This window comes from Oryctolagus cuniculus, chromosome Y (genome assembly GCF_051225735.1).
Source record: "Oryctolagus cuniculus isolate XC-2025 breed Fujian yellow rabbit chromosome Y, ASM5122573v1, whole genome shotgun sequence".
Taxonomy (NCBI): domain Eukaryota; kingdom Metazoa; phylum Chordata; class Mammalia; order Lagomorpha; family Leporidae; genus Oryctolagus; species Oryctolagus cuniculus.
The window spans coordinates 2,164,087-2,189,464 of record NC_142889.1 but is presented as its reverse complement, the minus strand read 5'-3'; the positions used below and the strand labels follow the sequence as shown (position 1 = coordinate 2,189,464).

Genomic DNA, 25,378 nt, shown 5'->3' with positions numbered 1-25,378 from the left:
CACTGCAGTGGCTTTCTTTCTTTCTTCTTCTTCTTCTTCTTCTTCTTCTTCTTCTTCTTCTTCTTCTTCTTCTTCTTCTTTTGACAGGCAGCGTGGGCAGTGAGAGAGAGAGACAGAGAGAAAGGTCTTCCTTTTGCCGTTGGTTCACCCTCCAAGATGGCCGCCGTGGCTGGTGCACCGCGCTGATCCAATGGCAGGAGCCAGGTACTTCTCCTGGTCTCCCATGGGGTGCAGGGCCCAGGCACTTCGGCCATCCTCCACTGCACTCCCTGGCCACAGCAGAGAGCTGGCCTGGAAGAGGGGCAACTGGGACAGAATCCGGCGCCCCGACCAGGACTAGAACCCGGTGTTCCAGTGCTGCAAGGCGAAGGATTAGCCTAGTGAGCCGCGGCGCCGGCCCACCACAGTGGCTTTCAATGAGGTAAGCCTGGACTTTAATAGAAATCAGCTCATTAAGAGCCCTGGCAGCTCTGCCAGCCAAGAGTTGGATCACTGGAAATGGACCTGCCCTGGAGTTGAAGGATACCCAGGTGAGAGTCATGGATCTTATTGGCTCTAAGCTGAAAAGTCTTTCACTCAGCCCAGCTTCCAAGGTGACCACTGCTGCTGAAGGGGTGGCCAAGCAGGGTCTGCAACATTACAGGCAGAACTGTAAATTTCCTGTTGGAGATGCCATCTGCCTTTACCTGGCCAACTCTCCTCCCAGGCCAGCTGGTAATGGAAGTCAACAGGGTGCCTTCCCCAAGGAGGTTCACACCTCTCTTAAAATGTACCCCATGTAAAGAGATAGATGAGTCTGGGCCTCATAACTGACAGGACCATAAAGCCCAGCAGATTATCAAGCCCCTTCTGTCAGGTTCTATTTGCCTCTCAATCAGAGAACTTATTTGTGGCTTAGACAGCAGCTTCCTTAGGTCCTCCACTAGTAACTCTTCTAGACCCTGTCTAGCCCACTTGGGGCCTCATTCCTTTGTAATCACAGCCTCTACTCTAACATCAGTGGCTCTACTCCCAACCCGTGTGTACTGATGGTCCTCTCTCCCACTCAATGTTGTATGATTGTTCAGGATTTTCTCCACAGACAAATCCCTCTACTGATTACCTGTGTGGTCCTTGGGAAAGAGCAGATGAATGTTATACCCACAGGAGCCAGAGATTGGACGCTGACTACCTTCAATTCTGCTTAGCTGTGCAGCATTACTTCCCTTCTGAATAAAAAAATAATAAATAAAAAAAGAGAGAGATTTACCATGCCTAACCTGGGAGTGTCACCTTTGGCATACCCTTAACCCTGAGGAACCAAACAGGCTCTCAGGCCACACCTATCTCAAGCCTCTAAGGCTCCATCAAAAGCAGACAGTCCACTTAATACAGTCATAGTATAACAAGAAAAAAACACCACAGCAAGGGAAGAAGCATCCAAAGAGTATCCACAATGCCAAGCAACAAATGCAGAAACCGAGGAAACAAGATCAAGGAAGACATTATGGCACCCCCAAAATGAACAAGACACCCCAATTCAAGATTATGAAGATGATGAGATAGAAGAAATGAAAGATAGAGATTTCAAAAAATTTATGATAAGAACATTTAGAAGTTTTCAAAAGCAAATCCTTGAACTACAGAAATCCTTACTGGACAGGATTGAAAATCTCTCTCATGAAAATGAAATTTTAAGGAAGAATCAAAATGAAACACAGAAACTAGTAGAACAGGAAAGTGTGATAGTGAGGCGAAACCAAAATGAAATGAAGAGCTCAATAGATCAAATGACAAACACATTAGAAAGCCTTAAAAACAGAGTCAGTGAAACAGAAGAGAGAATATTGGGCTTAGAAGACAGAGCACAGGAAAACATACAGTCAAACCAAAGAAAAGAAGAGGAAATTAGAAATCTAAAAAATATTGTTGGGAATCTACAGGATACTATTGAAAAAACCAACATTCGAGTTCTAGGAGTTCCTGAAGGCATGGAGAGAGAGAAAGGATTAGAAGGCCTTTTTAGTGAGATACTAGCAGAGAACTTTATGGGTGTGGAGAAGGACAGAGACATCCTAGTACAGGAAGCTCATAGAACCCCCAATAAACATGACCAAAAGAGATCCTCACCACGACACGTGGTAATTAAACTCACCACAGTGAAACATAAAGAAAAGATCCTAAAATGTGCAAGAGAGAAACGTCAGATTACTCTCAGAGGATCTCCAATTAGACTCACAGACTTGTATGCCAGCAAACAGGGAAATCTATCAGAAATGGAGAGATTCCTGGACACATACAATCTACCTAAATTGAACCAGGAAGACAGAAAACCTAAATGTTCAGGATCACTAGCACTCAGGGAAATGCAAATCAAAACCACAATGAGGTTTCACCTCACCCCAGTTAGAATGGCTCACATTCAGAAATCTACCAACAACAGATGCTGGCGAGGATGTGGGGAAAAAGGGACACTAACCCCCTGTTGGTGGGAATGCAAACTGGTCAAGCCACTATGGAAGTCAGTCTGGAGATTCCTCAGAAACCTGAATATAACCTTACCATACAACCCAGCCATCCCACTCCTTGGAATTTACCCAAAGGAAATTAAATTGGCAAACAAACAAGCTGTCTGCACATTAATGTTTAGTGCAGCTCAATTCACAATAGCTAAGACCTGGAACCAACCCAAATGCCCATCAACAGTAGACTGGATAAAGAAATTATGGGACATGTACTCTATAGAATACTATACAGCAGTCAAAAACAATGAAACCCAGTCATTTGCAACAAGATGGAGAAACCTTGAAAACATCATGCTGAGTGAAATAGGCCAGTCCCAAAGGGACAAATATCATATGTTCTCCCTGATCGGTGACAACTGACTGAGCACCAAAGAGGAAACCTGTTGAAGTGAAATGGACACTGTGAGAAACGGTGACTTGATCAGCTCTTGTCCTGACTGTTGATGTACAATGTAATACTTTATCCATTTCAGTATTTTTTCTTTTTTTGTTCTATTACTATTGGTTGAATTCTGTAATTAACACACAATTCTTCTTAAGTGCTGAAACTTAACTGAAAAGTGATCCCTGTTAAACATAAGAGTGGGAATAAGAGAGGGAAGAGATGTGCAATTCGGGACATGCTCAAGCTGACTTACCTCAAACGGTAGAGTTAGAAACATACCAGGGGATTCCAATTCAATCCCATCAAGGTGGCATGTACCAATGCCATCTCACTACTCCCGGTGATTTATTTCAGTTCACAATTGATCACACTGATAGGTCTAAGAGTCAAAGGGATCACACAAACAAGACTAGTGTCTGCTAATACTAACTGATATAATCAAAAAGGGAGAGAACCATCCAATGTGGGAAGCGGGATACACAGCAGACTCATAGAATGGCAGATGTCCTAACAGCACTCTGGCCTCAGAATCAGCCCTTAAGGCATTCAGATCTGGCTGAAGAGCCCATGAGAGTATTTCAGGCATGGAAAGCCAAGACACGGTGGCAAAAAAAAAAATGACCTCCATGAAGGATCTCTGTGAGTGAGATCCCAGTGGAAAGAATGGGCCATCAAAGAAGGAGGTACCTTTCTCTGAAGGGAGGAGAGAACTTCCACTTTGACTATGACCCTGTCCGAACAAGATCGAAGTCGGCAAACTCAAAAGGCTTCCATAGCCTTGGCGACTCATGACTAGAGCCTAGGGTGATTACTGATGCCATAAACAGGAGTGTCAATTTGTTAAGTCAACAACAGGAGTCACTGTGCACTTATTCCTCATGTAGGATCTCTGTCCTTGGTGTGCTGTACATTGAGATTTAATGCTATAACTAATACTCAAACAGTATTTTTCACTTTATGTTTCTGTGTGGGAGCAAACTGTTGAAATCTTTTTTTTTTTTTAATTTTTTTTTTGACAGGCAGAGTGGACAGTGAGAGAGAGAGATAGAGAGAAAGGTCTTCCTTTGCCGTTGGTTCACCCTCCAATGGCCGCCGCGGCCGGCGCGCTGCGGCCGGCGCACCGCGCTGATCCGATGGCAGGAGCCAGGAGCCAGGTGCTTTTCCTGGTCTCCCATGGGGTGCAGGGCCCAAGCACCTGGGCCATCCTCCACTGCACTCCCTGGCCACAGCAGAGAGCTGGCCTGGAAGAGGGGCAACCGGGACAGAATCCGGCGCCCCAACCGGGACTAGAACCCGGTGTGCCGGCGCTGCTAGGCGGAGGATTAGCCTAGTGAGCCGCGGCGCTGGCCTGAAATCTTTACTTAATGTATGCTAAACTGATCTTCTGTATATAAAGAGAATCGAAAATGAATCTTGATGTGAATGGAAGGGAAGAGGGAGTGGGAAAGGGGAGGGTTGCGGGTGGGAGGGATGTTATGGGGGGGAAGCCATTGTAATCCATACGCTGTACTTTGGAAATTTATATTGATTAAATAAAAGCTACAAAAAAAAAAAACAGACTAACTTAAAAAAATTGAATAGAATTATGTTCTAGCAATTATTAATGCATTTGCTTTGACCCTGAGAATGCAATGTATTAATACATTTCTTTATAAAATATAAAATGAAATAAAGTTAACTTTCAAATATTCAATGTGAAGTTTCATATCAAATGACTGGAACTTCATAAACTATACAACTAATAGTAGACTAGCCTCCTGTCAATATAAAATATTTACTATAAAACTATATTTTGAAAAGAAAAAAAATCATAAAGTTGAACATGTCATTTTATTGTTCAAGTAATAGAATTTCAGTTATTTTTTCAGAACTGATGAACATAACACCTTTCCGTGTCTAATTTTCATTTAGTCGAAGGTCAGTTAAAATTAGGATATTGGTATATTGAGGATGGTTGATTAGTTGACATTGGCGGGGAGGCAGCAGTTCTACTAGCTATCATTGGCATAGTGAACCATGGATTGCTTGCTGTTAACGTGCTAGAAAAAGGACCCACAATTGTTGCTAAAGAAGGATGTCTAGGTGCAAAAACAGGACGGTTTGCCATCAGTCCAAAATAATTATTCTGTACTGGAGACAATATTTGAAATTGGGAAATAGAAGTTGTAGTTGTCACAACATTCAGGATATGGCCATGTGCTTGAGAGTAGGTGCTATATGAATGCCTATGAGAAGTGGTCATTTGATTTAAAAGAGCATGTTGATTTGTTACAAATTGTACTGATGGTGCAATTAAAGTTGATGATGGAGTCAAAATATTACTTGTCACTGGATCATTTGAATTAGCAATTCTGTGGCTAGTAGGAGGCACATTTAAATTTGTAGAAGTTGAAAGTAACCTTTCTTCATTAGTTTCTGTAGATGAGCTAGGATTTTGAGTATGCACATACTCGCCTGCACTGTGGTATGTCTTGTCAAGATTGTGAACTAAAGAAGCAGATGGTGGAGATGTGTGTTTAATCCCAACTCTGCGCTTCATTCTTACTAGAAGTTGGGGACATCCTCGCTTAAAATTTGGATTCTGATAGAACAGTAACTGAAACCAAAGGAGAAAGCATTTAGTGATACTTCAAACCAAGAGTCACAAATTAATATATATGAATATATGCAATCTATGAATAAATGAATAGATAAAATTATTAAATCTAAAATATCAGGTTCAACATAATTACAACAAATAAAACTTGATTATTCCTAAATGTAAAAGTTAGCAAACATTTAAATATGATAACCGTTCCACTAAACTGACCTTAACTTCTTTGTGTGGAGCTCATTGATAAGATTCAAAATAACTAGTAACATTGCTTATATTTTTGAATTTCAAACTTTCTTCTCATAAAAATTTAATGTTGATCCAGCTAATTTTAAACTTTGTGTCTTACTCCATAAATAAATATATTAAGTGAGGTACAAACTAAACTTAGTTGTGATGCCTACATTAGTTGTAAGTGAATATGTTGAATACCTTGCTAAAAACAGGTATGTTGTTTTCTTCTTCCAGAAAGTCAGTCAGGGATGCAGAGCTTTGGAAATCTTGTCGTATTTTTCTAAATCCATAAAGGTTAAGCTGTCGAACTAAACTTTTCATGCTGTCTGTTTCAAATATCTTAAAAGGGGTCTTTCTTTCCAACACTTCTTTCTTAAAGTATTCTTCATTTATCACAATAGAAGTCCCATTTTCGTCCCACCAAATTGACTTAAATTGATCACTTTCAACTATCTTCCAAAGTTTTACAGGAAAGGTCAGAGAAACAAAATCATTCCCTTCTGGGGTGTCAGACATACAAAGTGTATAGCGTGGTCTTTTTATCAAGGGTCCTTCAGATAAAGCTTGAAAGGCATTTTCTTCAACTACAGACCTTAAATCCAAGTCATTATCAATTGTGGGATACCAGCCTGGAGCTTCAGTGGTGTTTTCTGAATCAGTTGTTCCACTCTGAGGAGAGACACCTTGAACTTCTGAGGGAACCTGGGCCATCTCAAATAAATTTTTCTTTGGCTTCTGCCTGGTTTTGAGAACTGAGGCCTCAAATGTTGCTTTAGTAGACTTACACAAGACTAGCTGATGTCAGCCATCACCATGGTCCTGAGTTACTGTGACATCATAAGAGGACTTGTCTCTTAGCAATGCAAATATGACTTTCTGCCTAATGTTGGTTTTCCTCCCTGCAAAACAAGTTAAAATAAAACATTCACAGATAATTTACACAATACACATGTTGCAAAGTCTTGTCGCAGCAAATATTTTGGTTAAATAAAATGGATAAAATGCCTAAATTAGAAGTTTTCCCTTCTTTCTAGCTACATTCTTTACTAAACTTTCATAAGTTGAATGATTCCTGCATGCCAGGAATAAATTTGACTTGGTCCTGATGCACATTCTTGCTGATACATTGTTGGATTTAATTATATCGTACTTTGTTGAGGACTTTTGCATCTATATTCATCAGACATTGCTCTATAATTATCTTTCCTTATTGTATCTTTTTCTGGTTTTAGAATTAGGTGATGCTGGCCTCATAAAAGGAGTCTGGGATAATATCCATGTTTTCAAAAGCTTGAGAACAATTGGAATCAATTTTTCTTTGGATCATGTTCAGCATTGAAGTCATCCAGTCCTCAGTTTCTCAATGTCGTGGAGGGTCTTTATTAATAATTCAACTGCTGGGTACCAAAAAGTATGCTGTGCCCAGATCATTAGATCCCTGCAGAGACCCCCAGAGTGTCGATCACACCGAACTGCAAAAGCAAGGTTTATTCAGGAGTACAAGCCGCGACAGGGACCCCATCCAACCAACCAGCACAGCAGAGGAAGGAGTGAGGCCCCGATCTTTCTTAGGGAGAGTTTTTAAAGGGAAAAAGGGCTACATCAGCAGGAAAACGGAGTTACATACAACATGGAAGCTTTGGATACAGGGAGTCACAGGGGGGCTTACAGCACAGAAGCTTTGGATGCAGGGAGTTACTTTGTTCAGCAATCTCTACTGTACTGAAGCCAGAATCCACTTCCTTGACTTCACCGGGAACCTGTCAGTCTGCTGCCAGGACCTCACTCCCTGAGGCTGCCCTGTGTGGCCCTGATGGTACCTAGACCTGACAGCCTGTGCCCAGAACCCAACTTCCTGTGGCTGTGCTGAGTAGCATTGACTGTACATGTCAATCTGTAACAGGAACCCCACATCCTTAGGTCCGCAGACTGCTCCTGATGGGACTGGAAACCTGTCTGTCTGTGGCCATCACACCAACTTTTTGCTCCCCTGCCTGCCCATGAGTGGATCAGGAACCTGTGAGTCTGAGGCCAGAACCCCACACTCTTAGCCTCCCTGCCAGGCCATAAGGACCAGGAACATGTAAGTCTGCAGTCAGAACCATATCTCCTTTGTTCCCCTGCCTGGCCTTACTAGACCGGACCCTGTCAATCTTCAGTCATAACCCCATGTTCTTAGCTCCCTTGCCTGCCCCTGATGGACCCGCAACCTGTCAGTCTCCCGCCAGAACCCCACCTCCTTGGTTCCCCTTCCTGCCCCTGACTGGACTAGGAACCTGTCAGTCTGCGCCCAAACCCCAAGGCCTTAGCTCCCCTGCCGGCCCACAACTGGACCGGGAAACTGTCACTCTGCCGCCAGAACCCCACCCCCTGGGCGGTCCTGCCTGCCCCAGACTGGACGGGACCCTGTCAGTCTCCCGCCAGAACCCCACCTCCTTGGCTCCCCTGCCAGCTCCTGACTCGGACCAAAAGCTGCCCGTCGTCAACCAGAACCCCGCATCCCTAGCTCCCCTGCCTGCCCCTGCCTGGACCGGGAACCTGTCAGTCTCCCGCCAGAAACCCACCCCCTTAGCTCCCCTGCCTGCCCCTGATTGGACCGGGATCATGTCAGTCACCCGCCTAAACCCCAGCCCCTCGGCGCTCCTTCTGCCCCTGAGTGGACGGGGAACCTGTCAGTCTCCCGCCAGAAACCGCACCCTCTTGGCGCTATTTCTGCCCCTGACCGGACGGGAAACCTGTCAGTCTCCCGCCTAAACCCCACCCCCTTGGCGCTCCTTCTGCCCCTGACTGGACGGGGAACCTGTCAGTCTCCCGCCAGAAACCCACCCCTTTAGCGTTCCCCTGCCTGCTCCTGAATGGAAGGGGAACCTGTCAGTCTCCCGCCTAAACCCCACCCTCTTGGCGCTATTTCTGCCCCTGACTGGACGGGGAACCTGTCAGTCTTCCGCCTAAACCCCACCCCCTTGGCGGTGCTGCCTGCCCCTGACTGGACCGGGATCCTGTCAGTCTGCCGCTCAAACCACACCCCCTTGGCGCTCCTTCTGCCCCTGACTGGACGGGGAACCTGTCAGTCTCCTGCCTAAAGCCCACCCCCTCGGCGTTCCTTCTGCCCCTGACTGGACGGGGATCCTGTCAGTCTCCCACCAGAACCCCACCTCCTTGGGTCCCCTTCCTGCCCCTGACTGGACCAGGAACCTGTCAGTCTGCGCCCAAACCCCAAGCCTTAGCTCCCCTGCCGGCCCACAACTGGACCGGGAAACTGTCACTCTGCTGCCAGAACCCCACCCCCTTGGCGGTCCTGCCTGCCCCAGACTGGACGGGACCCTGTCAGTCTCCCGCCAGAACCCCACCTCCTTGGCTCCCCTGCCAGCTCCTGACTCGGACCAAAAGCTGCCCGTCGTCAACCAGAACCCCGCATCCCTAGCTCCCCTGCCTGCCCCTGCCTGGACCGGGAACCTGTCAGTCTCTCGCCAGAACCCCACCCCCTTAGCTCCCCTGCCTGACCCTGCCTGGACCGGGAACCTGTCAGTCTCCCGCCAGAAACCCACCCCCTTAGCTCCCCTGCCTGGCCCTGATTGGACCGTGATCCTGTCAGTCTCCCGCCTAAACCCCAGCCCCTCGGCGCTCCTTCTGCCCCTGACTGGACGGGGAACCTGTCAGTCTCCCGCCAGAAGCCCACACCCTTAGCTCCCCTGCCTGCCCCTGCCTGGACCGGGAACCTGTCAGTCTCCCGCCAGAAACCCACCCCTTTAGGCTCAATGCCTGCCCCTGATTGGACGGGGTTCCTGTCAGTATCCCGCGTAAGCCCCACCCCCTCGGTGCTCCTTCTGCCCCTGACTGGACGGGGAACCTGTCAGTCTCCCGCCTAAACCTCACCCCTTTAGCGTTCGCATGCCTGCCCCTGACTGGACGGGGAACCTGTCAGTCTCCCGCCTAAACCACACCCTCTTGGTGCTATTTCTACCGCTGAATGGATGGGGAACCTGTCAGTCTCCCGCCTACACTCCACCCCCTTGGCGGTGCTGCCTGCCCCTGACTGGACCGTGATCCTGTCAGTCTCCCGACAGCACCCCACCCCCTTGGCGCTCCTTCTGCCCCTGACTGGACGGGGAACCTGTCAGTCTCCCGCCTAAACCCCACCCCCTAGGCGGTGCTGCCTGCCACTGACTGGACCGTGATCCTGTCAGTCTCACGCCAGCACCCCACCCCCTTGGGGCTCCTGCTGCCCCTGACTGGACGGGGAAACTGTCAGTCTCCCTCCTAAACCCCACCCCCTTGGCGCTCCTGCTGCACCTGAGTGGACCGGAATCCTGTAGTCTCCCGCCAGCACCCCACCCCCTCGACGCTCCTTCTGCCCCTGAATGGACGGGGATCCTGTGTGTCTCCCTCCTAAACCCCACCCCCTTGGCGGTGCTGCCTGCCCCTGACTGGACGGGGATCCTGTCAGTCTCCCGCCTAAACCCCACCCCCTTGGCTCTCCTTCTGCCCCTGACTGGACGGGGATCCTGTCACTCTCCCGCCTAAACCCCACCCCCTTGGCGCTCCTTCTGCCCCTGACTGGACCGGGAAGCTGTCAGTCTCCCGCCAGCACCCCACCCCCTTAGCGCTCCTGCTGCCCCTAACGCGACCCGGAAGCTGCCGGAGGGCGCCTCCTCCCGCCCTCTGCACTGCCGCTAATGACTTTTTCCAGTGCGCGCTCAGAACGCCACCTCCTTCCTCGCCGGTGGCTGCCTGGCCTCCCTGGACGAGTGAGGCGCAGGTCTAGGTTCAGAACCTCGCCCTCTGCCCGGCCCTGACTGGCTCTGCTGGATGAGGAGGAACAGTCCGGCCTGTCCCGCCCGTGCTGGGCGCGGGCAGGCAGCGTGGCAGAAGACAGGTTCTGGGCTCCTACTGCGCGTTCCTCCTCCCAGACAAGGGCAGGCAGGGCCAAGCTACAGGGCGAGGTTCTGGCGGACGGACAGGCGGGTACGCGCCCGCTCAGGGGCTGCCAGGGACGTGCGCGGGACACAGACCCGAAGCTGCCCCGTCCGGTCCGAGCTGGACATGGGCGGGACGACTGCCGCGTGGTGCGCGCAGACGTCACTTCCCGCGTCCAGTCAGGAGCCGCGAAGGGCGTGGCTCGAGGCGGTTCCTTTCCACACCATTTCCGCCCCGAGCCGCAGAAACAGGGCGACACAACCACTCAGCATCTGATTGGCAACGGAGTCTGAGACCGCGTGAAGCCAATGGCTGCCCGACCTGTCACTCAGACGAGCCCAGCCGCAGAGCGCCCTGCCGCTGAGGCTTTGGGGAGTTGTAGTCTCCCCGGTCCACCCTGTCCAAGCAGAGGGTGGCTGGACAATGTGAAATCAGGAAATATGGCCCACAGGTGACAGACGAAAAATGATCATTTAGGTCAGGAAAATTAGGCCTCAGAGCTTTTTTTCAAAGAAGAGAAAGAAGACAGCTGGGTTGAAACACGGTTCCTTTCCACACCATTTCCGCCCCGAGCAGACGCCTCCGAAACAGGAAGCACACACCCACCCCGCGTCTGAGCGGTTCGGAGTCTGAGACCGGGGAAGCCATTGGGTCGGCTACCTGTCACTCAGGCCAGCACAGCCCACACGTAGAGCGTCGCCGCCGCCACTGAGGCTTCGGGGAGGTGGAAGTCTCCCCGCCCCGCTCTGTGCAAGCCGAGCGTGGCTGGACAATGTGAAACCAGGGAATATGGCCCACAGATGATAAAAGAAAAATGATAACTTAGGTCAGGAAAATTAGATCATAGAGCTTTTATTTTTTTTTTTCCAAGAAAAGGAGAGATCTGGGTTGAAACGGGGTCCTTTGAAGACCATGTCTGCCCCGAGTCGCAGAAACAGGACGCACACACCAACCCGGCCTGTGATTGGCCCCCGGGTCTGAGACAGGGGGAAGCCATTGGCTGCCCGACGTGTCACCCAGGCGAGTCCTGCCCAGACGGAAAGCGACGCTCTCGCTGAGCCGTTTGGGAGTTGTAGTCTTCCCGCTCCTCCCTGTCCAAGCCTACTGTGGCTGGACGGTGTGAAACCAGGACATATGGCCCACAGATGATAAAAGCAAAATGATAATTTCGGTCAGGAAAATTAGATCAAGGAGCTTTTTTTAAAAGAAAAGAGAGGAGAGAGCTGTGTGAAATGCGGTTCAGCACCACTTCCGCCCGAGCCGCTGAAACAGGAAGCACACTTCCCCCCAGCCTCTGATTGGTCCCCGAGTCTGAGACCAGAGAAGCCATAGGCTGTGCTACCTGTCACTCGTACGAGCCCAGCCCAGTCGTAGAGCGCCGCATCCGCCGCCGCTAGCGCTCCTGGCAGCTATAGTTCAGGGCTGCGTTCAGACAAGGCAAGTGTGCCTGCACCATTTGAAATCAGGAAAGATGGCCCAAAAATGATAAAAGAAAAATGATAACTTAGGTCCGGAAAATTAGATCATAGAGCTTTTATTTTCAAGAAAAGAGAGAAGTGAGTTGGGTTGAACGTGGTGTGTTTCAAGACCACGTCCGTCGGGACCGCAGATACAGGAAGCCCGCAACCACCCAGCATCTGATTGGCCCCCGGGTCTGAGACGCGTGAAGCCATTGGCTTGCGGACCTGTCACTCAGGCGAGTCCAGCCCAGACACAAAGCGACGCTCTCGCTGAACCGTTGGGGAGTTGTGGTCTCCCCGCTCCGCCCAGTTCAAGCCTAGCGTGGCTGGGCAATGTGAAACCAGGAAATATGGCCCACAGATGATAAAAGGAAAATGATAGCTCAGGTCAGGAAAATTAGGCCTCACAGCTTTTTTTTTTTTTTTTTTTGAAAGAAAAGAAAGCTTTCTCAGCTCTTACATATAGAATTTCCACCCCGAGCAGACACCTCCGAAACAGGAAGCACACACCCACCCCGCGTCTTAGCGGTCCGGAGTCTGAGACCGGGGAAGCCATTGGGTCGGCTACCTGTCACTCAGGCCAGTACAGCCCACACGTAGAGCGTCGCCGCAGCCGCTGAGGCTTCTGGGAGTTGTAGTCTCCCCGCCCCGCTCTGTGCAAGCCGAGCGTGGCTGGACAATGTGAAACCAGGGAATATGGCCCACAGATGATAAAAGAAAAATGATAACTTAGGTCAGGAAAATTAGATCATAGAGCTTTTATTTTCAAGAAAAGAGAGTAAACCCCACCCCCTCGGCGCTCCTTCTGCCCCTGACTGGACGGGGAACCTGTCAGTATCCCGTCTAAACCCCACCCCTGTAGCGTTCCCCTGCCTGCCCCTGACTGGACGGGGATCCTGTCAGTCTCCCGCCTAAACCCCACACCCTTGGCGCTATTTCTGCCCTGACTGGACGGGGCACCTGTCAGTCTCCCGCCTAAACCCCACCCCCTTGGCGGTGCTGCCTGCCCCTGACTGGACCGGGATCCTGTCAGTCTCCCGCCTAAACCCCACCCCCTTGGCGCTCCTTCTGCCCCTGACTGGACGGGGAACTTGTCAGTCTCCCGCCTAAACCCCACCCCCTTGGCGGTGCTGCCTGCCCCTGACTGGACCGGGATCCTGTCACTCTCCCGCCAGCACCCCACCCCCTTGGCGCTCCTTCTGCCCCTGACTGGACGGGGAACTTGTCAGTCTCCCGCCTAAACCCCACCCCCTTGGCGGTGCTGCCTGCCCCTGACTGGACCGGGATCCTGTCACTCTCCCGCCAGCACCCCACCCCCTTGGCGCTCCTTCTGCCCCTGACTGGACCGGGAATCTGTCAGTCTCCCGCCAGCACCCCACCCCCTTAGCGCTCCTGCTGCCCCTAACGCGACCCGGAAGCTGCCAGAGGGCGCCTCCTCCCGCCCTCTGCACTGCCGCTAATGACTTTTTCCAGTGCGCGCTCAGAACGCCACCTCCTTCCTCGCCGGTGGCTGCCTGGCCTCCCTGGACGAGTGAGGCGCAGGTCTAGGTTCAGAACCTCGCCCTCTGCCCGGCCCTGACTGGCTCTGCTGGATGAGGAGGAACAGTCCGGCCTGTCCCGCCCGTGCTGGGCGCGGGCAGGCAGCGTGGCAGAAGACAGGGTCTGGGCTCCTACTGCGCGTTCCTCCTCCCAGACAAGGGCAGGCAGGGCCAAGCTACAGGGCGAGGTTCTGGCGGACGGACAGGCGGGTACGCGCCCGCTCAGGGGCTGCCAGGGACGTGCGGGACACAGACCCGAAGCTGCCCGGTCTGTTCCGAGCTGGACATGGGCGGGACGACTGCCGCGTGGTGCGCGCAGACGTCACTTCCCGCGTCCAGTCAGGAGCCGCGAGGGGCGTGGCTCGAGGCGGTTCCTTTCCACACCATTTCCGCCCCGAGCCGCAGAAACAGGGCGACACAACCACTCAGCATCTGATTGGCAACGGAGTCTGAGACCGCGTGAAGCCAATGGCTGCCCGACCTGTCACTCAGACGAGCCCAGCCGCAGAGCGCCCTGCCGCTGAGGCTTTGGGGAGTTGTAGTCTCCCCGGTCCACCCTGTCCAAGCAGAGGGTGGCTGGGCAATGTGAAACCAGGAAATATGGCCCACAGATGATAACAGGAAAATGATAGCTCAGGTCAGGAAAATTAGGCCTCACAGCTTTTTTTTTTTTTTTTTTTTGAAAGAAAAGAAAGCTTTCTCAGCTCTTACATATAGAATTTCCGCCCCGAGCAGACGCCTCCGAAACAGGAAGCACACACCCACCCCGCGTCTGAGCGGTCCGGAGTCAGAGACCGGGGAAGCCATTGGGTGGGCTACCTGTCACTCAGGCCAGTACAGCCCACACGTAGAGCGTCGCCGCCGCCGCTGAAGCTTCTGGGAGTTGTAGTCTCCCCGCCCCGCTCTGTGCAAGCCGAGCGTGGCTGGACAATGTGAAACCAGGGAATATGGCCCACAGATGATAAAAGAAAAATGATAACTTAGGTCAGGAAAATTAGATCATAGAGCTTTTATTTTCAAGAAAAGAGAGAAGGCTAGCGCCGCGGCTCACTAGGCTAATCCTCCGCCTTGCGGCGCCGGCACACCGGGTTCTAGTCCCGATCGGGGCGCCGGATTCTGTCCCGGTGGCCCCTCTTCCAGGCCAGCTCTCTGCTGTGGCCCGGGAGTGCAGTGGAGGATGGCCCAAGTGTTGGGCCCTGCACCCCATGGGAGACCAGGTTAAGCACCTGGCTCCTGCCATCGCATCAGCGCTGTGCACTGGCCACAGCGCCCCACCGCAGCGGCCATTGGAGGGTGAACCAACGGCAAAAGAAAGACCTTTCTCTGTCTCTCTCTCTCACTGTCCACGCTGCCTGTCAAAAAAATAAAAGGCGGCGCCGCGGCTCACTAGGCTAATCCTCCGCCTAGCGGCGCTGGCACCCGGGTTCTAGTCCCGGTCGGGGCGCCGGATTCTGTCCCGGTTGCCCCTCTTCCAGGCCAGCTCTCTGCTGTGGCCCGGGAGTGCAGTGGAGGATGGCCCAAGTGCCTGGGCCCTGCACCCCATGGGAGACCAGGAAAAGCACCTGGCTCCTGCCATCGGATCAGCGCGGTGCGCCGGCCGCAGCAGCCATTGGAGGGTGAACCAACGGCAAAGGAAGACCTTTCTCTCTGTCTCTCTCTCACTGTCCACTCTGCCTTCAAAAAATAAAATAAAATAAAATAGAATTAAAAAAATAAAATAAAATAAAAATAAGAAAAGAGAGAAGTGAGCTGGGTTCAAGACCATGTCCGCCCCGAGTCGCAGAAACAGGACGCACACACCAACCCGGCCTGTGATTGGCCCCCGGGTCTGAGACAGGGGGAAGCCATTGGCTGCCTGACGTTTCACCCAGGTGAGTCCAGCCCAGAAGGAGGGCGAGGTCGGCGGCGAGGCTTCCGGGAGTTGTAGTCTCCCCGCTCCGCCCAGTCCAAGCATAGGGCGGCTGGACAATGTGAAATCAGGAAATATGGCCCACAGGTGACAGACGAAAAATGATCATTTAGGTCAGGAAAATTAGGCCTCAGAGCTTTTTTTAAAAGAAGAGAAAGAAGACAGCTGGGTTGAAACACGGTTCCTTTCCACACCATTTCCGCCCCGAGCAGACGCCTCCGAAACAGGAAGCACACACACACCCCACGTCTGAGTGGTCCGGAGTCTGAGACCGGGGAAGCCATTGGGTCGGCTCCCTGTCACTCAGGCCAGTACAGCCCACACGTAGAGCGTCGCCGCCGCCGCTGAGGCTTTGGGGAGGTGGAAGTCTCCCCGCCCCGCTCTGTGCAAGCCGAGCGGGGCTGGACAATGTGAAACCAGGGAATATGGCCCACAGATGATAAAAGAAAAATGATAACTTAGGTCAGGAAAATTAGATCATAGAGCCTTTTTTTTTTTTTCCAAGAAAGGGAGAGATCTGTGTTGAAACGGGGTTCCTTTCAAGACCATGTCTGCCCCGAGTCGCAGAAACAGGACGCACACACCAACCCGGCCTGTGATTGGCCCCCGGGTCTGAGACAGGGGGAAGCCATTGGCTGCCCGACGTGTCACCCTGGCGAGTCCAGCCCAGACGCAAAGCGACGCTCTCGCTGAGCCGTTTGGGAGTTGTAGTCTTCCCGCTCCTCCCTGTCCAAGCCTACTGTGGCTGGACGGTGTGAAACCAGGACATATGGCCCACAGATGATAGAAGCAAAATGATAATTTCGGTCAGCAAAATTAGATCAAGGAGCTTTTTTTTTTAAAAGAAAAGAGAGAAGAGAGCTGTGTGGAATCGCGGTTCAACACCACTTCCGCCCCGAGCCGCTGAAACAGGAAGCACACGCCCGCCCAGCGTCTGATTGGTCCCCGCGTCTGAGACGGGGAGAGCCATTGGCTGTGAACTCGTCATTCTGCGCCCAGAACCCCACCCCCTGAGGCTCCACTGCCTGCTCTCGACTGCACGGGGAACCTGTCAGTCTGCCGCCAGGACCCCACCCCCTTAGCTCCCCTGCCTGCCCCTGATGGGACGGGGAACCTCTCGGTCTGCAGCCAGAAACCCACTGCCTTAGGATCCACTGAATGCCCCTGACTGGATGAGGAACCTGTTAGCTAGCATCTAGAACCCCCACTCGCCAGCTCCCCACATGCCCCTGACGGTACTTGGAACTGTCAGGCTGCGGCAGGAAACCAGGGTCCTTAGTTCCCCTGCCTGTCCATACTGGGCCGTCCATACTGTCAGGCTGCAGCCAGAACCCCCACCCTCTTAGGCTCCACTGAGTGCCCCTGACAGGACCGGACACCTGTCAGTCAGCACATAGAACCCCACCTTGTTAGTTCCCCAGCATGCCCCTGAGAGGACTGTGATCTCGTCAGTCTGTGGCCAGAACCCCACATCCTCAGCTCCCCTGCCTGCCCCTGATGGGACCAGGAAACCTCAGTCTGTTCAGAACTCCACCCCCTTAGCTCCCCTGCCTATCCATTCACGACCAGGAACCGGTCAGTCTGCCACCATAACCCCACCCCCTTAAGCTCCACTGAGTAACCCTGACTGGACAGGGAACCTGTCAGTCTGCAGCCAGAACCCCACACCCTTTGCTCCCTCGCGGGTCCACTGACTGAACCAGAAATCTGTCAGTTTGCTATCAAAACCCAGCCCCTTAGCTCTCCTGACGCCCCTAACGGCACCCGGAACCTGCCAGTCTCCCGCCAGAACCCCACCTCCTGGGCTCCCCTGCCCGCCCCTGACTGGCACAGGAACCTGTCAGTCTGCCGCCAGAACTGCACCTGCTTAGCTCCCCTGCCTGCCCCCGATGAGAATGGGAACCTGTTGGTCTGCGGCCAGAAACCCACCTCTTGGTTCCCTGCCTGCCCCTGACTGGACAGGGGAACTGTCGGTCTGCAGCCCAAACCCCACACCATGAGCTCCCTCGCCTGCCCATGACAGGACCAGGAACCTGTCAGACTGTGACCAGAACCACACCTCCTTAGGCTCCCCTGTCTGCCCCTGACTGGACCAGGAACCTGTCAGTCTGCAGCCAAAGCCCCACCCAGCTTGGCTCCACTGAGTGCTCTTGACAGGACCGGGAACCTGTCAGTCTGTGGCCAGAACCCCACGTCCTTAGCTGCCCGCCTGCCTTTGATAGACCTGGAACCTGTAGTCTGCAGAAAGAACCTCACCACCCTGCCTCCCTGTCCTACTCCACACGCACATGGAACCTGTAAGTCTGCCGCCAGAACCCCACATCCTTAGCTCCTTTGGCTGCCCCTGATGGGACCAGGAGCCTGTCAGTCTGCATGCAGACTTCATGTCCTTAGCTCCCCTTATTGCCCCTGACTGGACCAGGAACCTGTCAGTGTGCAGCCAAACCCCACATCCTTAGCTCCACTGCCTACCCCTGTTGGAAATGGAACCCGTGAGTCTGTGGCCAGAACCCCACCCACTTTGGCTCCCCTGCCTGCCCTTGACGGGACTGGGAACCTGTCAGTTGCGGCCAGAACCCCATGTCCTTAGCTGCCCTTCCTGCCCCTGACTGGACCGGGAACCTGTCAGTGTGCAGCCAGAACCCCACATCCTTAGCTCCACTGCCTGCCTCTGTTGGACCCAGTACCTGTAAGTCTGCGGCTAGAAGCCCAGCTCCTGGGCTCATTTCCCGCCCCAGATGGACCCGGAATGTGTCAGTCTGCCACTAGAACCCTAACTTCTTTGCTCCCCTGACTTGCCCCTAACTGGAGCAGGAACCTGTCAGTCTGCAGCCAGAACCCCACCCTCTAGTCTCTGCTGAGTGCTCCTGACAGGACCGGGCACCAGTCAGTCTGCGGCCAAAACTCCACCCCCTTAGCTCCCTTGCCTGACCATACTGGACCAGGAATCTGTCAGTCTGTGGCCAGAACCACACGTAGCTAACTCCCCTTCCTGGCGTCACTGGACCGAAACGTGTCACTCTGAGGCCAGAACCACCCTCCTTGGCTCCCCTGACTGCCACTGATGGGACCGGGAACCCATCAGTCTGCAGCCAGAACCCCAACCTTGAGGCTCCAGTGAGTCCCCCTGATGGGACTGGGATCCTTTCAGTCTGCGGACAGAACTCCACCCCTTAGCTCCCAGGCCTGCCCCTGACTAGACCAGGAACCTGTCAGTCTGTGGCCAGAACCCCACCTCCTTGGCTCCTCTGACTGTTCCTGACTGGACTGGGAACCTGTCAGTCTGTGGCCAGAACCAACCTCCTTGGCTCCTCTGACTGTCCCTGACTGGACCAGGAACCTGGCAGTCTGTGGCCAGAACTCCACTCCTTAGCTCCCCTGCCTGCCCCTGACTGGACCTGGAATCTGTCAGTCAGTCTGCGGAAGGAACCCCATGTCCTTAGCTCCCTGCCTACTCCTGATGGGACCAGAGACCTGTCGTCATTCTGTGGCCAGAACCCCACCTCCGTAGGCTACGCTGCCCGCCCCTGACTGGACCAGGAACTTGTGAGTCTGCAGCCAGAACCCCACCCCATCAGCACCCCTCCCTACCCTTGATGGACCTGCAACTGTCACCAGTGGCCAGAACCCCGCTTCCTTAGGCTCCCCGGCCTACCTGTGACGGGACTCGGAACCTGTCAGTCTCGACCAGAGCCTAACCTGTGTGGCTCCCCTGACTTTCCCTGAGGGGGCCAGGAACCTGTCACTCTGTAGCCAGAACCCCACCTCATTGGGCTCCCCTGACAGCAACGGGAACCTGTCAGCCTGTGGCCAGATCCCCATGTCCTCAGCTCCCCTGCCTGCCCCTGATAGACCTGAACCTGTCAGTCTGTGGCCAGAACCAACCTCCTTGGCTCCCCTGACTGCCCGCGATGGGACCAGGAACCTGTCATGCTGCTGCCAGAACCTTAGCCAGAACGCCTTAGCTTCCCTGCCTGGCCATATGGACCGGGAACCTGTCCATGTGCGGCCAGAACCCCACATGCTTAGCTCCCCGGCTTGTCCCTGACTACACAGGGAACTTGTATGTCTGTGGCAGGAACACCATCCTCTTACACTACCCTGCCTGCCCCTGACTGGAACCAGAGCCTGTCATTCTGCGGCCAGAACCCCACCTCCTTGGCTCCCCTGACTGCCTCTTTCTGGCCTGAGAACCGGACAGTCTCGGACTACAACCCCACCTCTTGGATCCCCTGCCGGCCCTTGATGGAACTGGGAACCTGTCCGTCTGGGGCCAGAACCCCACCTCCTTGTCTCCCCTGCCTGCCGCTGATGGGACTGGTAGCTTGCCAGTCTAGGGCCAGAAACGCCGTCTTTGGCTCCCCTGCCTGCCCCTGACAGGACCGGGAACCTGTCAGTCTGCGGCAGGAACCCCAAGTCCTTAGCTCTCCTGCCTGCCCCTGACTGACCCAGAACCTGTCACTCTGCGACAGTTCCTGATCCAGTCAGGGGCACTCAGTGGATCCTAAGGGAGTGGTTTCTCCGCCATATCTGAATGTGAAAGTCCAGCTGGGTGCAGAAACTAGGGAAGAACAGACAGTGCACACATCTGGTCAGATGGCAAGTGTGTGACATTCAAGATGGTTTACAAAGTGGCCCACAACAGGTGATCTCTCCCTACCTCTTCATGTAGCGTGCCTTCAGACACTAACCCCTGGCTCACAACTTGAAGTCTATAAAGGACGGAGACCCTCAGCTTTCACTGAGTGGCTCAGAGGACACTGCATGGCTTGTGCTCAATCACTTGTGTCCCTGTTCAAAGCATAGTTTATGAAAATAATCATACAAGCCTGCGCCGCGGCTCACCAGGCTAATCCTCCACCTGCGGTGCCGGCACGCCGGGTTCTAGTCCCGGTCGGGACGCCGGATTCTGTCCCGGTTGCCCCTCTTCCAGGCCAGCTCTCTGCTGTGACCAGAGAATGTAGTGGAGGATGGCCCAAGTGCCTGGGCCCTGCACCACATGGGAGACCAGGAAAAGCACCTGGCTCCTGCCATCGGATCAGCGCGGTGCGCCGGCCGCGGCGGCCATTGGAGGGTGAACCAACGGCAAAGGAAGACCTTTCTCTCTGTCTCTCTGTCTCTCACTGTCCACTCTGCCTGTGAAAAAAAAAAAAAAAAAAGAGCCTATCAGCAAAAACCAAGACTCGTTCAAGGTGGTGAAGACCGCGCGTACGTTTCGGGAGTCTTATTTCAAGTTTTAATTCTTCTGCCAACACACTCATGGTAATTCCAGGCTAGTTGCTCTCGTTTCTGAATCGACGTGTCACCCACTGCGCCTCCCTCGTCTGGGCACTTCATCACTCACTCACTGAAGTTGCTGTTCAGAGTGTCCGCTGTGTCCTGTTCTCTCCTGCTCTAAAGTCACTGAGGAGACAGTACTGACGACGAAGCTGCAAACCCTTTCAAGAAGTCGTGTCTATACACGACCATGTTTTCAAGGCATTTCCGATGGATCTGACTGCCTGTCAAAAAAAAAATAAAAAAAAAATAACTGAGATATTGGGGGTCTTGGTATTAGAAGATGAGCAAACTTTGTAGTTATGAATCTGGCTTGTCCAACGTGCTCTACACGCCACGTTGATGACCCTCCTCTCCCTGAGAGAAGAGCCAGCCTGAGCCATGGAGTGAGTGGAGCAGAAAACCAGGTTAAAGGATTACACAACGCAGAACCGGTCAAGTCGGTTTTTCCCATCGAGAGACAGAAACTAGAGTGACCTCCCTGGAGCTCTCAAGGTCACGTCTGGGTGCCTGGGCACGAAAAAAGCTAAAAAAATCCAGGTTCTGGAACATTCTAGGACATTCTAGAATGTTCCGGGATCCCTAGAATTTTTCCGAGGTGTTCTAGAATGTACCAGAACATCACCAAGTGAGTCTGGGGGGATTCTGGGATACGGGTCTGAGTAGAAGTTTCCCGGCTGGGTGTGACGGGTGTCCTGGTGCCGGCCTGGCCCTGCGGACATTGACGTGACATCCCGCGCCCACCGGGGCTGCGGAAACTTCCAGCACGTCGGCAGAGGGTCTCAGACCCCCCAGGACGCTCGCTGGGTTCTCTGGAACATACTGGAACATTCTACAACATTTCAAGACCCCAAAGACACTCACCAAGCGGTCCAGGGCATCCTACGAACATTCTAGAAAATTCTACGTCATCCGCCAGTATTCCGGAACACTCCAAGACCAGGCGCTCTAGAATACTCTAAGGCCCCGAGGACGTGCGCCGGGCTCTCTGGACGTGTTCTGGAACATTCTGGAACATTCCACAGAATTCCTCGCGATTCCAAGGACATTCCCTGGGCATTCTAGAACATTCTGGAATCCTGGAAACACCCACCAGGGGTTCTGGAAAATTCCAAGGCCCAAGAACGCACGACAGACTCTCCCAGAATTCCCTGGGAGCACTGACCGTTCCGGAACGTCCCTGGTGTCCACCAGGATGTTTGCACAACCTTCGGCCCCGCCAACTCCTCCCCCAGCCCTGGCAATAAATAGACGCCGGGTCCCCGCCGGCTCAGACGACAACAAAGACGATGGTGATGAAGATGACGGTGACGAAGGCTCTCCTCCTCGCCCTCACGGTGGGCGTGGCCTGTGCGGACATCGACCCTGCCCAGGTATCATAAATTTGCATCATTAGTTCCCAGTATTAATTCTCGTCATGAATTCATATCATTTCTTCACATCATTACTTCGCATCACTAATTCGCATCACTACTTTGCGTTGTTTCTTCAGCCGTATCATTAATGCGCGTCATTTCTTCACCTCCCTGAAAGGAGCGGCCGAGAGCCGCCATAAAATGGCCTTAATAAAACAGTCCTGGGAAATGGGGAGTAAACTAAGTTCACAGAGAAAGCAGATAGCTACTAGCCAGAGATAAGGGCTACTAGCCAGAGATAAGGGCGACAGAACATCCTGGTATGCACATAAGCCCCCTCCCCTGTGCTTGTTCAAGCTTAACAAAGAAACCGCGAGACACGTAGGGCACGTAGCCACCCCTTTCTGCTCTTCAAGGACCCCCTCCCCTTGTCCAAGCTTAGACACGTAGGGCACGTAGCCCCGGTTTCTGTTCTCTCCTCCTCCTCGACGACCTCCTCCCCTTGTAGTTACCCAATAAACTTACGCCACCCTATGGTATGTTAATTTTGTGGTTTTGCCCCTTAAAAGCTGTGTGAGATAGCTGCTCGGGGCTCCTCTCGCTTGCTTGCTGCTTGCAGCAGTAGGGGGCCCATTTGCGCAAATGAAATAAAAATTACCTCCTGCTCTATTGCATCGTCTGGTCTGGAGTCTGTGTTTCTGGGGTCGTCACAAGAGGACACCGCTTTTGGGGTCCTACACTCCCCAGCTCTCCGGGCCCTGGCGCACCTCCGCCATGGCCTCCGACAACCTGGAAATGATCCTGGAGGATGGGCCACTCCGGATGCTGTTCCGCGAGATGGAGTGCAACGAGGACTGCAACGCCCTGAACGTCTTCTTCTATGTCAAGTGAGGGGCGGGGCCAGGGGAGACAAGCCGAGGCCAGAGACAGAGAGCCAGGGGGGAGCAATCGAGCCCACAGAGCGGGGAAGACAGGCGCCGCCAAGCCCAAGCGATCCCAGAGAGAGAGACAGAGCAGGCCAGGGCGACCAGCCGAGCCCAGAGAGAGAGATAGCAGACAGGAGTAGTTGAGCCCAGAGTCAGAGAGCATGTGGGCTAGAGGGGAGTAATGGAGCTGAGAGTGAGCAGACAGGAGTAGTTGAGCCCAGAGACAAAGAGCAAGCTAGGGGGGACCAGCTGAGCCCAGGGAGAGTGAGCAGACAGGAGTAGTTGAGCCCAGAGTCAGAGAGCAGGTGGGCTAGAGGGGAGTAATGGAGCTGAGAGTGAGCAGACAGGACCAGCCGATCCCAGAGTCAAAGAGCAGGCCATGGTGGACCAGCCGAGCCCAGAGAAAGAGTAGACAGGAGCAGTTGAGCCCAGAGTCAGAGAGCAGGTGGGCTAGAGGGGAGTAATGGAGCTAAGAGTGAGCAGACAGGACCAGCCGATCCCAGAGTCAAAGAGCAGGCCATGGTGGACCAGGCGAGCCCAGAGGGAGAGCAGACAGGAGCAGTTGAGCCCACAGTGAGCGGCCATGTTCCCGGTCTCTCCTTCAGGAAGAACGAGGTATGCACCCCGCACACGGTTGTGGCCCAGAAGAACGCAGACGGCATCTACACCACTGACTGTGAGTACAGAGCATTTCGGAAAGTTCCAGACAATTCCAGACGACCCCAGGGAATGTCCGGTGTGTTCCAGAATGTTCGAGAATGTTCCCAGAAATGTTCCAGGATGCTGCAAATGTCCCAGAATGCTCCAGTTCCTCAATGTTCTAGAATGTTCCAGAATGCGCTAGAATGTCCCAGCATGCCCCGGCACATCCAGAACACCCACCTCTCTCCCTACAGTCGAGGGCCAGACCTCCTTCCAGTTCCACGAATTGGATCCCGCTAGGCTCTTCATCTTCATCAATAAAATGGGGTCCAGCGGCACCACCAGCCGCCTCAGCTTCCTTGTGGGTGAGCCCCCCTCACACACACATGTACACTGCCGGTGCCCGCTAGGGATACGCACCACGACCCGAGAGTCTGAGCCCGACTGTATACAGGGAAAGGGGGGATACAGTCGGTGCCCACTGGATAAAGCGAGTGTATACAGTCAGTGCCCACTAGACATGGTGGGCATATACAGTCGGTGCCCACTAACGCTAGCATATACAGTTGGCGCTCGCTAGATGGGGTGAGCGTATACAGCCACTAAAGTGAGTGTATGCAGTAGGCTCACACTAAAGCAAGCGTACTCAGTCGGCACCCACTCTTGCCACAGTCAAATTGAGAGTCATAAATGACGACCGGCTGGAGGACTACGCGAGGCTCACGGAGCAGAATGGGATCCCGCGGAAGTACATCCGGCGTGTGGGCGACACAGGTGAGGCCTTGGCGGCTTCCGGGCTGACTCGGCGCTGACTCGGCGCTGACTCGGCTTTCCTCTCTCTCCAACAGACACCTGTCCACCCTGAGGACGCCTCCCTTGGAGAAGGTGCCAGAACGTTCTAGACCATTCCAGAACCGCCCCTCCTGCACAATGATTCCTCCCCTGATCGCCTCACCATCTCCTCCCACCTGCGAACGCGCTAGTATGCTCCGGAACATTCTAGAGCATTCTGGATTGATCCAAGATGGTCTGGATTGTTCCAGAATTTCTAGAAAGCTTCGGAACATTCTAGAATCGGCCGTCCCCAGCTTTCTCTGCTTCCTGTTCATGGAATAAACTCATCCCAGGCACAGTCCCAGTCATTTATTTTAAACGATTTTTATTGTTCCGTCAAAAGACAGAGCGAGCTGGTGGAGGAACCCAGGGGCTACCTCCGGGTCTCCCTGCACTGTCAGTCACCGTTCACTGACAAGGGGGTGGGCTCTGTCATCTGGTGGCTGTCAATCAGCCCTGAGTGACACTGGGGGGGTTTCTCCCCGACTCCACTGGCAGCCAGTCACACTCCACCAGGATCCCAGGGCCACATCTGGGTCCCCATGGCCACATCCGGGTCTCCAGGGCAATATCCGGCTCCCCAGGGCTCCACTCATGTCCGCAGTGACACATCCAGGTCCCCAGGGGCACATCCTGGTCCCCAGGGCCACATCCAGGTCTAAGTGCTCCATCCAGGTCTCTGGGCTCCATCTGGGTCCCTAAGGGCTCCATCCGGGTCTCTGGGCTCCATCCGGGACTCCTGGCTCCATCCGAGTCTCTGGGCTCCATACAGGTCTCTGGGCTCCATCGGGGTCTCTGGTCTCC

General features: G+C 53.5%; 2 protein-coding genes across 2 annotated transcripts in view; both read right to left on the bottom strand.

Moving 5' to 3' along the window:
- The window catches only part of LOC149119106 (heat shock transcription factor, Y-linked-like), a 55,834-nt gene extending 49,407 nt beyond the window's left edge, over positions 1 to 6,427 (bottom strand). Inside the window, exons 1-2 of the mRNA XM_089325264.1 lie at positions 5,915 to 6,427; positions 4,982 to 5,485 (exon numbers count right to left, since the gene is read on the bottom strand). Of these exons, the coding sequence (XP_089181390.1) occupies positions 4,982 to 5,485; positions 5,915 to 6,427 (1,017 nt within the window). The remainder of the gene's footprint in view (positions 1 to 4,981; positions 5,486 to 5,914) is intronic.
- Positions 6,428 to 7,146: 719 nt separating this feature from the next.
- LOC149119105 (heat shock transcription factor, Y-linked-like) overlaps positions 7,147 to 25,378 on the bottom strand; it is an 89,597-nt gene continuing 71,365 nt past the window's right edge. Inside the window, exon 3 of the mRNA XM_089325263.1 lies at positions 7,147 to 7,154. Within this exon, the coding sequence (XP_089181389.1) occupies positions 7,147 to 7,154 (8 nt within the window). The remainder of the gene's footprint in view (positions 7,155 to 25,378) is intronic.